At 45.5% G+C, this 13,902-nt stretch overlaps 1 protein-coding gene across 2 annotated transcripts in view; it reads right to left on the bottom strand.

Moving 5' to 3' along the window:
• The window catches only part of Pde1b (phosphodiesterase 1B), a 28,396-nt gene that overhangs the window by 11,922 nt on the left and 2,572 nt on the right, over positions 1-13,902 (bottom strand). The window contains exon 1 of one of the 2 annotated variants that reach the window (XM_020165041.2): positions 2,851-3,922. The exons of the other annotated variant lie outside the window; for it this stretch is intronic. Coding sequence (XP_020020630.2) covers positions 2,851-2,903 — 53 coding nt within the window. The 5' untranslated portion in view covers positions 2,904-3,922. Of the gene's footprint in view, positions 1-2,850; positions 3,923-13,902 lie in introns of those variants that run through there. 2 annotated transcript variants of the gene reach the window in all.

Here is a 13,902-nt window from a genome sequence, read left to right as displayed (position 1 = left end):
TGCCTTTGGGGCCCAGATACAAGCAGGGGTTTCCCTTCCGGTTAGCCTCCATGGCTAGGGACCCCGGAATCTAGGAACATACACACAGAAAGGAAAAAAGGAAAGCCTCTTCTACAGCTTGTGGTTCCATCTGTCTCCCGTATTCCCACCCCTATCCTAATCTTCCACTTTACTCAGTCTTTTTACAGTCAAAAATTCAGGAGTCAATGCCCACCACCAAAGTTCTTCCAGTTTCTTCTTTCTCGACCTACCTCTTGAAACACACATTCCAACATAGGCTCCCAAGTGAACAGCCACACCCACGGGTGCTCATTTGCATGTATTTGCATAATCGCTAACAATGCTGCCAGCTCTACATTCTGAAAAGCATTTATCTCCTACATTCTCTCATTTTATCCTCACAATGGGCCTATGAGGGAGGAAGATGGAGAAGGAATTGCAAGCCACATTTCTAATGCAAAAACCCTGGCTCATGCAAAAGCTTTGGCATGGAGTATTGATCAGCAGAGGGTGAAAGGCTGAAAGCCCAGGTTCAAAGCTGTCACTTTTTGCTGTGAGCCCTTGGGCAAGTCACTAACTTTTATTAAAATGTGGCTTGGAGACTGCCAGTACCAGCATCACCTTGGATAAATGTCAAAATGTAGATTCTAGACCTCAGTATACACTTACTGAACCAGGATTTCTGAGGGGATGGTCCAGGGGTACACATTTTTAACAAATACCCCAGATGATTCTAATGCACTCTAGAGTTTGAGAACTTTTAGTCTCAATTTCCTCATTTGCAAAATGGCGAAGATGATAATAAAGCAACTTCACAAGGCTATATTAAAGGGTTAAAATGAAATAATATATGCAAAAGGCCTAGCATTTGCAAAAAGGCTCCATAAATATTATCTGAATATGAATTAACTGATTACCATCATGCTGGCCCCACCTAGCTCACATCACACTCCTTAAACCCAGCAAGTATCTGCCTACTCTATCCCAAATCCAGGAGGAGACCAGAAATATATTTTGGGTGGAGTGGGTGATTAGGAAGCTCCTCCCCCCCAACAGAAAAAACAGAAGACAATAATGAACGCCTATGATCACTCTTTCACAATTACTAAAAACCTCATCTGATTCTCACAAGCATTTTATGAAGGAAGTAAGTGACTTGTCCAAGGTCAGATTGACAAGGCCTACAACTCACTCTAATGGGATTTACCTATGTCCCACACAATAAAGGAGTTAAAGCAGAACAAGCCCAAGTATGTAATTAGCTTGAAGAGAGGCAGAGGGTATTCCACTGAAGCTTCTTCAGTCTCATCCAGTCTGACCTTAAGTGTTCCTATTGTGGGACCAGTCCGTTGGACCATGGGAGACAGCAAGTGTCTGAATGGCACTGACAGTAACTGGTTTATCTTGGCCTCCATACTCAAAGCACACAATATGTGTTCAGTGAAAGTTCATCAAATAAACAAGGAAAGGGGCAGAGTAATCTGGCCACCTGCCAGAGCTCACAACTGAGCTTCAGGGCTTCTGAAATGCTAATGGTGAGCCTGGAGCAAAGAGTGAAACCCTTGGCTGACTTTGAACACAGGGCTCCCTCCAAATTTCTGCTTTCCTTACATCTAGATCTCTTCCAGGAGCTCTTCAATAGCTTCTGTTGAAGTCTGAACCAAACATGATCCAGACACCAGAAGGAGGGGGTAAAGAGGGAAGGAAAGATTAAAGAATAAATTTGACAAATGAGGAGTCCAAGAAGAAAAGCTGGACTCAGGCAACTGAAAGGATTCAGGTGCTGAGCTGCACTCTCCTGAAGTCAAATAAATATGCACACCATACTTTCTGGCCAGCAAGGCTTTTCTTATTTCAAAGTCCTTTAGATCTAGTATCTCCCAAGACCAACCCCAAGTCCTCACCTCACTGTTCTGCAGAAAGTCCTTCTCCCCACCCGCATCAGTTTTAAACCAACCTTCTGATTCAGCCCTCTGAGACTCTGGTGCAGGAATGATCCCCTTCCCTGTAGAACAAGATGCTCAACACTGTCCAGTCCTCATCCAGCCCTAAGGAAAACTGGAAACTTCCCCCAACATCCCTATCCTCTCTATTCCTACCTCTGCTTCACTACCACCACTTCTGTCCTTTTCCTTCAACTCCTGCACCATGGAAAAAGCCTCAGATCCTGACTCCCAAGAGGCCTGTTTCCCCTCGCTCTAGGCAGCCAGCTGGAAGAGAAGGCTCCTAGCAATAATAACCCCAACACCTCAGCAGAGCCCAACTTCCCCAGTCCCCACCAGCTCATTTCTTTGGATCCCTAGATGGCTGGTGTTCTGGGGATTTCCAAAGACCCCTGCCACTACTTCCAGCACTCACATTCCTAAAAAAATCACCCTAATTAGGAGGCTTAGAATAAGATGGCCTCAAGCCAAGAGGCTGGAAGTCTATAGAAGAATATTTCTAATTTGGGTTCTTAAGACAAGATTTAAAAAAAAAAAAAGCTTCAAAGGTATGTGGGGCCCAAAAGATGCCAAGTCAAAATCAGGAAGAAGAGAAAGGAAGAGGATCTGGATCAGGAAGGACAGAATGGAAGAGGATAGGGATCAGTAAGGAGAGAAAGCAGGGAATCCCTGCTAAGTCACCTGCCATGGTCAAGAGAAAGTAATAAAAAGGAAAAAGAGATGAAAATGGGAGGAGAATAAGGTAAAGACAAGACAGACAGAGTAAAAGGTGGAGAAATTGGCACACACACGCACAAAACATACAGGAACTGTCAGGTCTGGATCCCTCCCCTCCACCAAACCACAACTGGTGGATCCACAGCAACCTGTTCTCTCCTCTTCCCTTGTCCTCATATGTGGCACCTACCTGAGGATGGGGCCTTGGAGATGGCTCCTCTGAACAGGAACAGGATTTGCCATGGAAATCAGTTTCCTACTTCAGAGTATCAAAACGCTGAGCCCAGGGACCCAGGGCCCCTATGGGGGAAAACTCTCTCTCTCTCTTAAGCCCCCAACTTCCTCCTTTGGCTCCCAAAACTGAGGAACTAACCAGAAAGCACTTTGGGGTGGGGAACTGGAGGGGCCTGGACAGAGGAAGAGGGAGTGAAGCAGAGACACAGCCTACAGGAACTGGGTGAGAGGCCACGGGAAAAGTTTCACATCTGAATCAGACTGAAAACAAGAATCTGTTGTCAAAAGAATCCCAGAAAGGACAGAAATAGCACAGTCCAGCCCCTTGCTCTGAGGAGGTGGGGCTCTTCTTTGGGAAAAAGGGATTAACAGGCTGCTTTAGGATGCAGGAACAAGGAACCATCCTGAATTTGTCATGGAGAAGTCTGTAATCAGAAGGAAAGGGGCCCTTCAAGAGCCCCCAAGAGGTGCTTAGTAGATTTAGCTCCCTCTTGAGGAGTCTTTTTCCCAGGACATTCTTCAAAGTCAGCATTAACCCACCTGAAAGAATGGAAGCAAGACAGGAAGATGAACTTCCCACAGAGAATTTGAAACTGTAGGGCTGGGGCTTGCTGAAGCTAGGGAGTCAGGGGATCTGTACCCAGAGACTGCTCCACAGGAGGGAGGGGCCCCCACCCTCAAGCAGTGAATGAAAGTCAGGAGGACTTATTCATAAAAAATTTAAAAAACACAAAAGGGTGGATGAAATGAGTGGGACCTGAGGTTTAAAAAGAAAGAAAGAAAGTTAAGAAGCTAGGCATATTAATACTCCCAGCCCCAGTTTTCTCATCTGTAAAATGGAGATTAGAGGAAAAGTGAATTATCTAGAAAAAGGTCAATCCAGCTCAAAGGTAAAGGAGAAGTGATGAGATAGTCCAGGAGGGGTGAAAAGAGGCACCCACAAGAGCTTGAGGACCAGAACCCCTTCTTCCACCTCCAGACTTTGCTCTCAATGCGACTGGGGAGGAAAGAATCCGGCCTCTGCCGCGCAAAGTAGACGTGCGCACACAGCTCCAGCAGGCTCCCCGATTGGCTGTGAGATGACATCACCAATACAAGTGTATTGGGGCCATGATTGGTCAGCTGAGGGGCTGGGCGGAGCTAAGAAGGAGAGAGGATGGGTGAAGCCAACCTCATCCAGTTGAAAAGTTCCTGGCACCTACAGTCTCCTCTCTCTAAAGTCTAGTGCCGGGGATGAGGTAGAAACGAGGAAAAGGAGTCTGGGGGAACGAGTATGACAGGACAAAGGGAAAAGAGAAGAAACAGGGCAGGAGCTTGGATTTTTATGACAGGAAGTCTTCTCCCTCATTCCTACCTCTCAAAGGCAGAGAGAAATTAAAATACCTTGTCACTGTGCCAGAGACTTGAAGGATTATAAACACGTAAAGTTTGGGAAGCTGCTGTTTCTCAGCGCCACTGAATACTGGGACAAGTAGAAGTGGACTTCAATGGCAACAAGAGTGATGGAGGTTAAAGATTTACAAGCAGTTTCCTAGCGAACTCCTGGTGGACATGAAGCAGGAGTGCTGCAGATTGTGGAAGAAAGGAGACCTGCTCTCTGTGGCTATCTTGTTCTCTCTGTGCCCCACTACCCTGAGGCCAAGTAATTTGGCCTGTTCTCTAGACTTACCTGCATGAAGGGATGGGGGTGGCAGTGGGGGCAGGTGGCAGCCAGATATACGCAGCCTGGAACACCAATAACCTCCAAGCCAAGGGCAGCTCCCTCTCTCCCTTGTCCCTGACTCCAGGCTCTGTTATTCTAATCTCAATTCTCTTATTGAAAGGTAGAGACTTTTTAGACTAGAAAAGCTTTGGAGAGAATATCTTGTCCATTCCTCTGCTCTCTTGCCCAATAGTACCAAAGTTGGTTGGGTAGATGACTGCTCACCCACAAACACATACTGTATCACTCATTCTAGCCTATGATCATTAACTATTTCTAATAAGAAGGGATACTGGTCAACTACCATCCCTTCTCTGGGGAAAAATGTCACACACTCACCTACACATGTATCTATGCCCTGCATTCTAACTCTTAATAAGCTAAAGAGATTGTCACCTGGCTGGGTAGCAGAGAATAGATCTGAGGACCTCAGCAAAGGGTCCAATATCAATTTTCCTTTAGCTCTTAAATTTAGTTTTAAAAGCTGAATGGAGCCCAACCATAATGCCTCCCTCCCCTGCCCATGCTCAGCTTTCCCCACCCTGCACTAAGGAATAGGAGTTGGGATAGGGAACAAAGGGTTGGAGGCTCTGCCTCTGGTATGAGAAGAAGAGAAGAGTGAGGTCAATGAGAAGGTGTTTTGGGGAAGGGATTAACTGGCTGATCTCAAGGTTCCAATTCTCAGAAACTGAAAGAATCAAGGAAATCATCTAAGTCTAATAGAAAGAGGACATGACTTAAAATCAGGAAGTCTCACTATATGTGACCTTGGGCAAGTTATTCTGAGCTCTAGTTTCCTTTTTTTTTTTTTTTCCTAGTTTCCTTTTCTAGTGGGTAAAAATTCATGCTTCCCAGAATTCTCACAAGGATCCAATGAGATATTGAATAAAAGCACTTCGGAACTGTAAAGTGATACATGAATGCAAGGGATTATTATTTAGTCCAATCCTTTAGTTCACTCAGCAAATATTCATCAAAGTCCTCCATAAAGTCCCATGTGCCCACCCTTGTGCCCATCCAGGTGCCAAATGGCACCTGGGCTATTTGTGGAAAGGATCTAGTCTCCCTGCTATCACAAGTTCAGATGTCTAGGGCTTCTCCCTGGCACAGGGGCCAGGTAGGCAAGGGAAGCAGAGACCAGAGATTATGCAGAGCATAGAGTTCCAGAACCCAGCTACAATCAGTCCTCTACTCAGCCTACCATTCTCATTTCTCTCACTCCTCTCATTTCCCATCTCTATACAAGCAGCCCCAGTTCTGGCAGCTGGTTGGGCAGAGTGGCGGGGGTGGCTCCAGAGATAAAAATAGCCCCCTGGTAGCAGAGCTGGGGTGCCATCCTGAGAAGCAGCAGGCCTCAGGTTGACATGGTAGCAGTAGTGAGAGATCTATAGGTACTGGACAGAGGAGTGGGGGGAAGACTGGGACATGGCAGGGAAGGAAAGAAACAGGAGAGTGGCGAGAGAGGGGCAGGAGGTACTAGAAAGCAGAAAAGGAAAGGTTTGGAAGGTGCTACAGTAGGCAGCTACAGTAGGAAACAGAAAGGAATAGTGTGGAAGGGAAGAGGGTCTTCTCCCACCCTGCTATGTCTGAAAACAACCACCCTCTGCCTCCTCACCAGAAAGTATTTCTAACAGGTGCTCCTAGCAACAGCCCAGCACAGCTCAGATCACATGAGTAAAGGAGAAATCTAAGCAGTTTGAGGCTTTTACCAGGCTAAAAAGAATCCAGGTGTCCCAGCTCCCAATCTGGTACACAAATGAGTCACCTCTCCCTCAGACTCCAGACCTTGAGAAAGGGAGGAATTGGAAGGGTGGGCAACAATGTCAAAGGGAGGCAGATGGGAGAGCAGACTCCCAGGACCCAGTCCAAAAGAACTTTTCTCCAGCTCACTTGTCCACCCCATTCTCCCTCCCTGCCTATTTAAGTCTGCTCATTAACCACCTCCACATGGACCACCCCACTAGCCCACCAAACCACATCCCAACAGATGTTCCCAGCAGATGCCTTGCTTTCAGGGGGCCAAACAGATGCTGAAGGCGGCCTGGAATGGGAAAGTGAATTGGAAGCTTGGCAAAGGCTGACTGCAGGTGTGATGGGGCAGCACTACATTGTGGAGCCACTCGATTTGAATCTGGTCCCAGCACTGCCCCCTATCCTACCAACTATCTCTGGGCATCGTTTTCCTCCTCTGTAACCCTTTAGGGCTGGGGTACAGGCACTAGGGAAGTTGGATGTCTTGGTCTCAATTCCCAGGTTCCAGAGTTCATTCTTTCTGACTAGCTCACCACTTCCCCCAAATCAGCTCTAAACAGGTCTTAAAGGAAAAAGGTAGCTTTATTCTTTATCAGAGAAAGGTCACATTTTAACCTCAATTTCCCAGGAAGTTCTCCTGAATATCTACCTTCAATCCATTTTGCTGCAATCAAAACCATAAACCAAGGGCTGGGGATGTAGCTCAGTAGTTCAGTGGTTGAATGTTTGCATAACAGGCCCAAGGCTCTGGGTTCAATCCCCAGTACTGAAAGAAAAAAAAAAAAAACCCAGAAATATAGCTAACTTTGCAGCATTTCAAAGAGCAGAAGGGAAGAGAATGAGAGGAACAGAGATGTCTTTGCGGTAAGGCTCGTGCAACTTGATTTATTATATATCTTGCAGATTGGAATTTCTAAAGCTCCTGCTTGGTAGAAAGATGGCCAAAGTTTAGGGAGCTTGGCAACACAGTTGACATGTGTGCTTACTCAGCCCAGGCCCCAAGAAGTTTCCAAACAAGGTGGGCACAGAGGAAAGAATGAGGAAAAAGGTGCCAAGCTAGACATGCAAGAGCTGATAAACAAGGGAGCAGGAAGCCAAGGATTAGGAATGAAAGGGGAAACTTACTAAGCCCCGGATCCTGCCTGCTGGAGGACCACCAAGCACCCCCGCCCCAGCAAGCCATGCTCCCTTCTCAGCCTAAACAGTGCCAATACCAGCTGGCAGCCTAATCACCCCCACTGCAGCCACCATAATTATTTGCAAATCTGACTTCTCACTGCAGCTGTGCAATCAACCAACCTGAAAGCCTGGCTCTAGTCAGAGCACCTCCTTTCTAACTCTTCCCCTAGCACCATGCCCTAGGCTTGCCTGGATACACCCTGGCCTTTTCCCTACCAAGCCTGCCTTCTACCAAAACTCTATCACAGCTCCCTCTGTGAACATCTGTATATCTGAGATACTGAAGTAGAATCCTAATCTAATGTTTTCTTCCCAGACAGGGATAAGCATCACAGATGCAGCAGGAGCTGAGGGGACAAGAGGGCAGAAGAACGTGAACAATAGCACTGGGGACTGCCCTTCAATTGAGCGGATAGCAGCCCAGTTTTCTTCCCTTTCCCTGCTGAACAGCCCTTCTTTCCTTCAGTACCATGTATGCCCCTTCCTGGGATTTCCACCCAGCTCTCTTGGACCATCTAGTCTTCCCCCCATTAGGGGATAATCTCATTATCTAGCAACTTCTAGTATCCCCAGTGTCTCACCTCCACCCCACCTCCTGCCCTGTTTTTGTCCCTCTTTCTCTGTTCCTGTCCTGAAGAGAGTTGGAAAATAAATAGCTACTCAACTTCCATACCTGAGAAAATCAGCCCCTTGAGATTCAAAAGCAATTATTTGACTTCCTCCCAGGAGGAACTAGGAGGATGAGGTCACAGAGCAGACAGAAGAAAGGCCTTGCAGAAGACAGAAGTTGAGGCTGGACTCCTTAGACAGCCCCAAAGGGTGCCTGCAAGCTAACTTATTCCACACTGTCACCACAGCAACTCTGGGGGAGGAAAGCCCAAGTGAGGGGACCAGCCCCAGGGATTTTCTGGCTCCTAGCCAAGATGGGGGAGGAGTAAGAGAATGACATCCAGAGGGAGAGGTAAGTCAAAGGAAACAAGGACAGAGAGGGGAAATGGACAAGAAAGAAAAGAAAAAAGAGCGTAGAAAAGAAAGAACTGGAGAAAGATGGGGACAGAGGAGAGAAGGGGGAGAGGAGAGGAAGGAGAGAGCAGAGGTGTTGGAGACTAACCCTTAATGGTTGTTTGTTTGTTTGTTTGTTTTCCTCTATCCCAATGGCTGGTGGGGGAAGGAGGGGAGTAGAAAAGATGTCTAAACTTCTCTCTGACTCCTTCTCAGCTGGCCTTCCTGCCCTATTGCATCCCCAAACTCCCTCCTCTGAACAAGTGACAAATATGGTATGGCCAGACGTGGTATCACACTTCTATAATTCCAACTAGTCAGGTGGCAGAAGCAGGAGGATGTCTAGTTCCAGGCCAGCCTGGACAAACTTAATGAGACCCTATCTCAGAAACAAAATACAAGCCAAAGGGCAAGGGGTGGGGGGGGCGGGGAGGAAAGCATGTATGATTCAAGTGGTAGAGCGCTAGGTTAGCATGTGATTGGCCCTGAGTTCAATCCCCAGTACCACAAGAAAAAAAAAAAGTGTCAAATGTAACCCCAAATGTGGACTCTCCTGTCTTTTTTCCAAACTGCCTCCTGAGGCTCCTGGCACATACTTATAATCCCAGCATCTGGGAGGCTGAGATTGGCTTGTAGGAGATTGTGAGTTCAAGGCCATTCTGGGCTACATGGCAAGACCATATCTCAAAAAAATAAACAAATAAAAACAACAAACAAACCAGGAAGGATAGATTCCCTGTGCTACAGTTGGAAATAAAGACAGAAGGACTGATCCAAGGCATGGAAGAAATATGCTCCCTTTCCCCAGAGGCCTAGGGACCCACAGGACATGGCATACCTGAAACATCACCCCAGGCTGAGGGAACTAGGAGTAATGCCATAGCGGAAATTCTCCAGAATTCCTAGAACCCACTGGTGTAGGAGCTCCTCACACTTACGTCTCAGAACTGCAATTTCACTAAAGAGTCCTTCTTCTTTCTTTCAGCTTACATCCTTCATAGGCTAGTCCTCTTCCAGACCCACCTAACCTCCTAGTCCCCAAGCTCAGAGACCTACCCTCACCTCTTCCAAGTAACCATTTATCAACAACACTTTCCCAAGTCATCCCAAACACCACGGCTCCAACTTATTAGGTAATTTATATCCCTGCCTCTTGAATCCTTATCTTTTTCCTTCATCCCGGCCAACAGACCCCATCCAATTCCATTCTCCTGCCTCTTCACAAAGCTAACTGTCTGAATGTTGAAAGATCTCTAGACTTTATTACTTAAAAGCCACTTTTATATGGATAATATCAAAGAATTAAGGTTCTGAGAGACTAAATGACTTCAAAAAGCACACAGTAATTGCCAGAGTGGGAATGTGAACTCAAACTCCAGTTTCCCCACCAGGCGCAAGACTCACATCTGTAATCCTAGCTACTTGGAAGGATGAGATCAGGAGGGTTGTGGTTCAAGGCCAGCCCAGGCAAAAAGTTCACAAGACCCTATCTCAAAAGAAAAGGTTGGGCATGGCGGTATGCGTCTGTCATTCCAGCTACAAGGGAAAGCATAAAGAGGAAGCTTGTATTCCAGGGTGGCCCAGGCAAAAAGAGACAACCCATCTCAAAAATAGCCAGAGGAAAAAAAAGGACTGGAGGTGTGGCTCACATTGTAAAGTGCCTGCCCTGAGTTCAAGCTCTAATACCACAAAAAAAAAAAAAAACCTCTCCAGTCTCCCAATATTTTCTGTTCTTTCCCTACCCCCACCAACCTTCCTAATTCCTTTCAGCCACCTATTCTGACCAGAAGCGTGTGGAGTTCTTCCTTTGGTTTGCATTTGCGATCTCCCCTATCTGCACCTCCTTTTTACTTTACTGCAGGAATTTTCCACCCTCTATGATCCCAGAGATACCACACAGTCCTCATTCAAACAATGCCAATGGAGGAAAAAGAAATAAGGCAGATCCAATGGGAGAGGGGGTATAAAAACCAGGGAGGAGAGATTCCTGTGCCACAGTTCCAATAAAGGAGGAAGCACTGATCCAGGGAGGACAGCAAAAAAAAATCCTTCCACCAAGTCCTAAGAGAAAAAATGCTCCCTTTTCTCTAGAGGTCTAGGAAGCCACAGTTTATCCTGCAATCTTCACAGCAGCTCCACAGTTATATGCAAAGAAAGGAGAACAGCAGCATGATTTTCAAAACTGGTAAGAGCTACACAAGATTACTCCACAGGGCACATACAAAATGAGGACCAAAGGTAGGGTAAATGAATGGGGCACCCAGTCCAGTCCCTCAGCTTCCTTCTCCTGCCCTCTGGATCTCCCCAGAACATTCGAAAAATGTGAATGTGTCACAAATACATATTATCCCATTACCTATGTAGTCATTCACACACATACATACATCATCTCATGCATACCTCAGGCAATTTCGGTTATTCAGGTAAGTGCATACCTTCCCAACACTTTGATTATCATACATGCTACTTATAAACCTAAAAATAAGGAGATATCATCATGGAGCTTTGCTTCCGGCACTCACATCAACCTTTACCCAGACACATATGTATACTTGTGAGACATTCACAATTTCAACCTGATGGCTCATTCACACGATCCAAATGTCATAGCTTTTGTATCCTCTCTATAACTGATTCAATTCTAAGCTATGTCCTGAGATCCCCAAACCCTACACCTTTTAAGTATCACCTGCTCAAAAAACAGCAGCAACATCATCTCCCTTTCCTCCATCTTCGTTTCCTCCCTCCCCCCTCCTGCTCAGAGGAATATACACACGCACCACAAAAATCAGAGGCAGAACTGGACTTCATGACATACACATATATATATTCATTATTCATTTGTTCATTCCTTTATTTAAGAGAATTTATTGAGTGCCTATTAGGCTCAAGGTACCACCTTAGACTCTGATGAAATGAAGATGAGCAAAAATCATTCCCAGCTGGGTCCTGACTCTAAGCTCAGCTGTCATGACCTTAAACCACAGCACAGGACTTGGGCCAAGACCTTTGGGATCCTGAGTGTGAACCAAGGGAGGAAAAAAGAAAAAGGGACTATGTCTACACTGTCCCATGGGAAGGAGGAAGTTCTGTCTATAAAATTCCAAGAGAAACTGGAGCAGAGAAATGAGAGTGATGTTTGTACTATCCTGAGAGAGAAAACCCATATGTATGTTTTTCCTGTGTGTATAAATGCCACCCCCCAAAAAAAAAAAATTAGGCAGAAACCCAGAGTGTTAGAATTTTATCACTTGGATAGGTACAGCAAAGAGAGGAAAAGGGTGCCTCTCCCACTCTACACACCACTGTACAGTGTTGAGTCAGATTCCAAGCTCCATGAGAGCGGGGACTAAGTCCATTTTGTGTCCCTAGCTTTCAGCACACTACCTAACCCACAAGAGGCACGCTTACTGTTGTTGGATGAATAAATGAGCTGAGGCAGCAAACCAATTTCTGCTCAGAGTTTTGTTTTTTTTTTTTTTTAATTTACAAAAGACACGAAAAAAACTTCTTCTACCTTGACTGTCCCTCCCCACATTCCCCAAAGCCTTCTGGTCTCAGACGCAGATGGAGAGCCAAGTCAAATCCTTCATCTTGGGGTTGGAGATGATGAAAAGCATCCTGACCAACCCACGATTTCCAGACTGCCTCTCCCAGCCTCTCTTCTACCTCAGTTTATAAGTCTGGTTATTTAAGAAAATTTTCCTGCTAATTAGAGGTAAAACCCACAGTAGGAGACTTTTTCCAGTTCATATGCTCTAGATTCTCAATTTATCCTTGACAGGGTACTAGCGTGGGAAACAGAATTCTTGGATGTTCTTTCCAATAAGAATCTTCCATGCACAGTTATATTAGTGGGGGCTTTTTATTCAGAGGCAAAAAACACCCTAAAGAGAGTCTACATGTCCTAGATTAGAAATTAAAAGGAGAGGGAGTAGGATATGTTGAATCAAGATAGATAGATATAGATATATAGATATTCCATCTGTCTTTATTTCCATTCAGTACCCAGTCCAAAGATAATCATGTCTACCTCCCTATGTCCAGACTAAACAACTTCTTCCTACCCTACCCCATAGGGGGAGGAAGAGCTCTACTTCCATTTAAGGGAATTCCTCCTTTCTCACCTCTTTAGAAACCATCTGACACAGAGTTGGGAACTCGGTTTAGTTGCTACTCAGCAAAAGCCCTTAAAGTCTTTTCTTTCCTTTCATCTAACTGTCAAACCTTCCCCAATATTCAAACAAGGCCAAATCCAGAAAGCCATCAATTTGGGATCTACCTTAATATCAAGATCTTTCTCTGCTTTGAGAAAATGAAACTGAGAATCTACTCCTGGTGATTAATAATCACAAAAGAGTACTTTTTAGCTTGCTACACTCCTGAGGACTAGATTGCTGAAGTGAGTGAACACCAGAATAATCTAATCAACACAATTAGTGATCCTTGCCCACTATGTAAGGCCATCTCTGCTAAGGCACTCTAGAGGAACAGCTGCCTCTACTCCCTTCTCTCCCCAGAGTTTAATGCCTCGTTCTGGGATCCTCTCTAACCACTGAGCTCTTCTCACACTAAAGAGAGAAACAGCAATTCACAATTTGTCTTTGGGAAAGACTTTTGGTTAGAAAGGTGTGGGAGATAATAAAAACAGTAAAACCCACTTTTCTATAGGACCCTGTTACATGGAATGAAGGCCAGGTGACTCTATGATGAGTCTCTACTACTGTGCAGAAGCCATCCGGAGACACCTTGAGGCCTATTCTTTGCCTTTTAACCACTTCCTTACCTGCTTACCTTCCTTCCTCAACTTAGTTGCCATTAGCAGAGCATCATTTTCTATCAAGAATCACCCAACAAAAATCAGTTCAATCCAGTCTTCCATTTCTTCATCCCAGAACTCATTTCAAGGCTGCGCTTCATAGAACCCAGCAAATTGCATTGGCCAGAGGCAGCAAAGAGGGGGGACTGAAGAGCACATTTGGATTCTAAGCCTTGTTGCACACCTTATTTCAGTCTCCCTAAGGCCTAAGTGAGAGTATAAATCAGATCTACCTGCCCAATATAAAGGTGTCATCTCATCACCACAAGTGAAGTATTTAAAGAACACAACCATCTGCATCTGTCCATCTCCTACCCCCATCTCCCCCTTTATCAGAACCCAGAAATAGAAAGCTTTGTGCTCACTACTGAGGGTACTGGGAAGGAACTGGGTTCAGTGTTTCCTCACTAAATATCCATACTCTCCTATAAAATTATCTCAGGTTGAGGGGCACTTTCCCTATTCTCTCATTAAGAATCAACAGACTGCAGAGATTACCGATGACAGATGATTGGGGGGTAAACATGGTGCATAGCTTGTCTTTGACCCAATCC

Source organism: Castor canadensis, chromosome 8 (genome assembly GCF_047511655.1).
Source record: "Castor canadensis chromosome 8, mCasCan1.hap1v2, whole genome shotgun sequence".
Classification (NCBI taxonomy): domain Eukaryota; kingdom Metazoa; phylum Chordata; class Mammalia; order Rodentia; family Castoridae; genus Castor; species Castor canadensis.
This window is presented reverse-complemented; position numbering and strand designations above follow the sequence as displayed.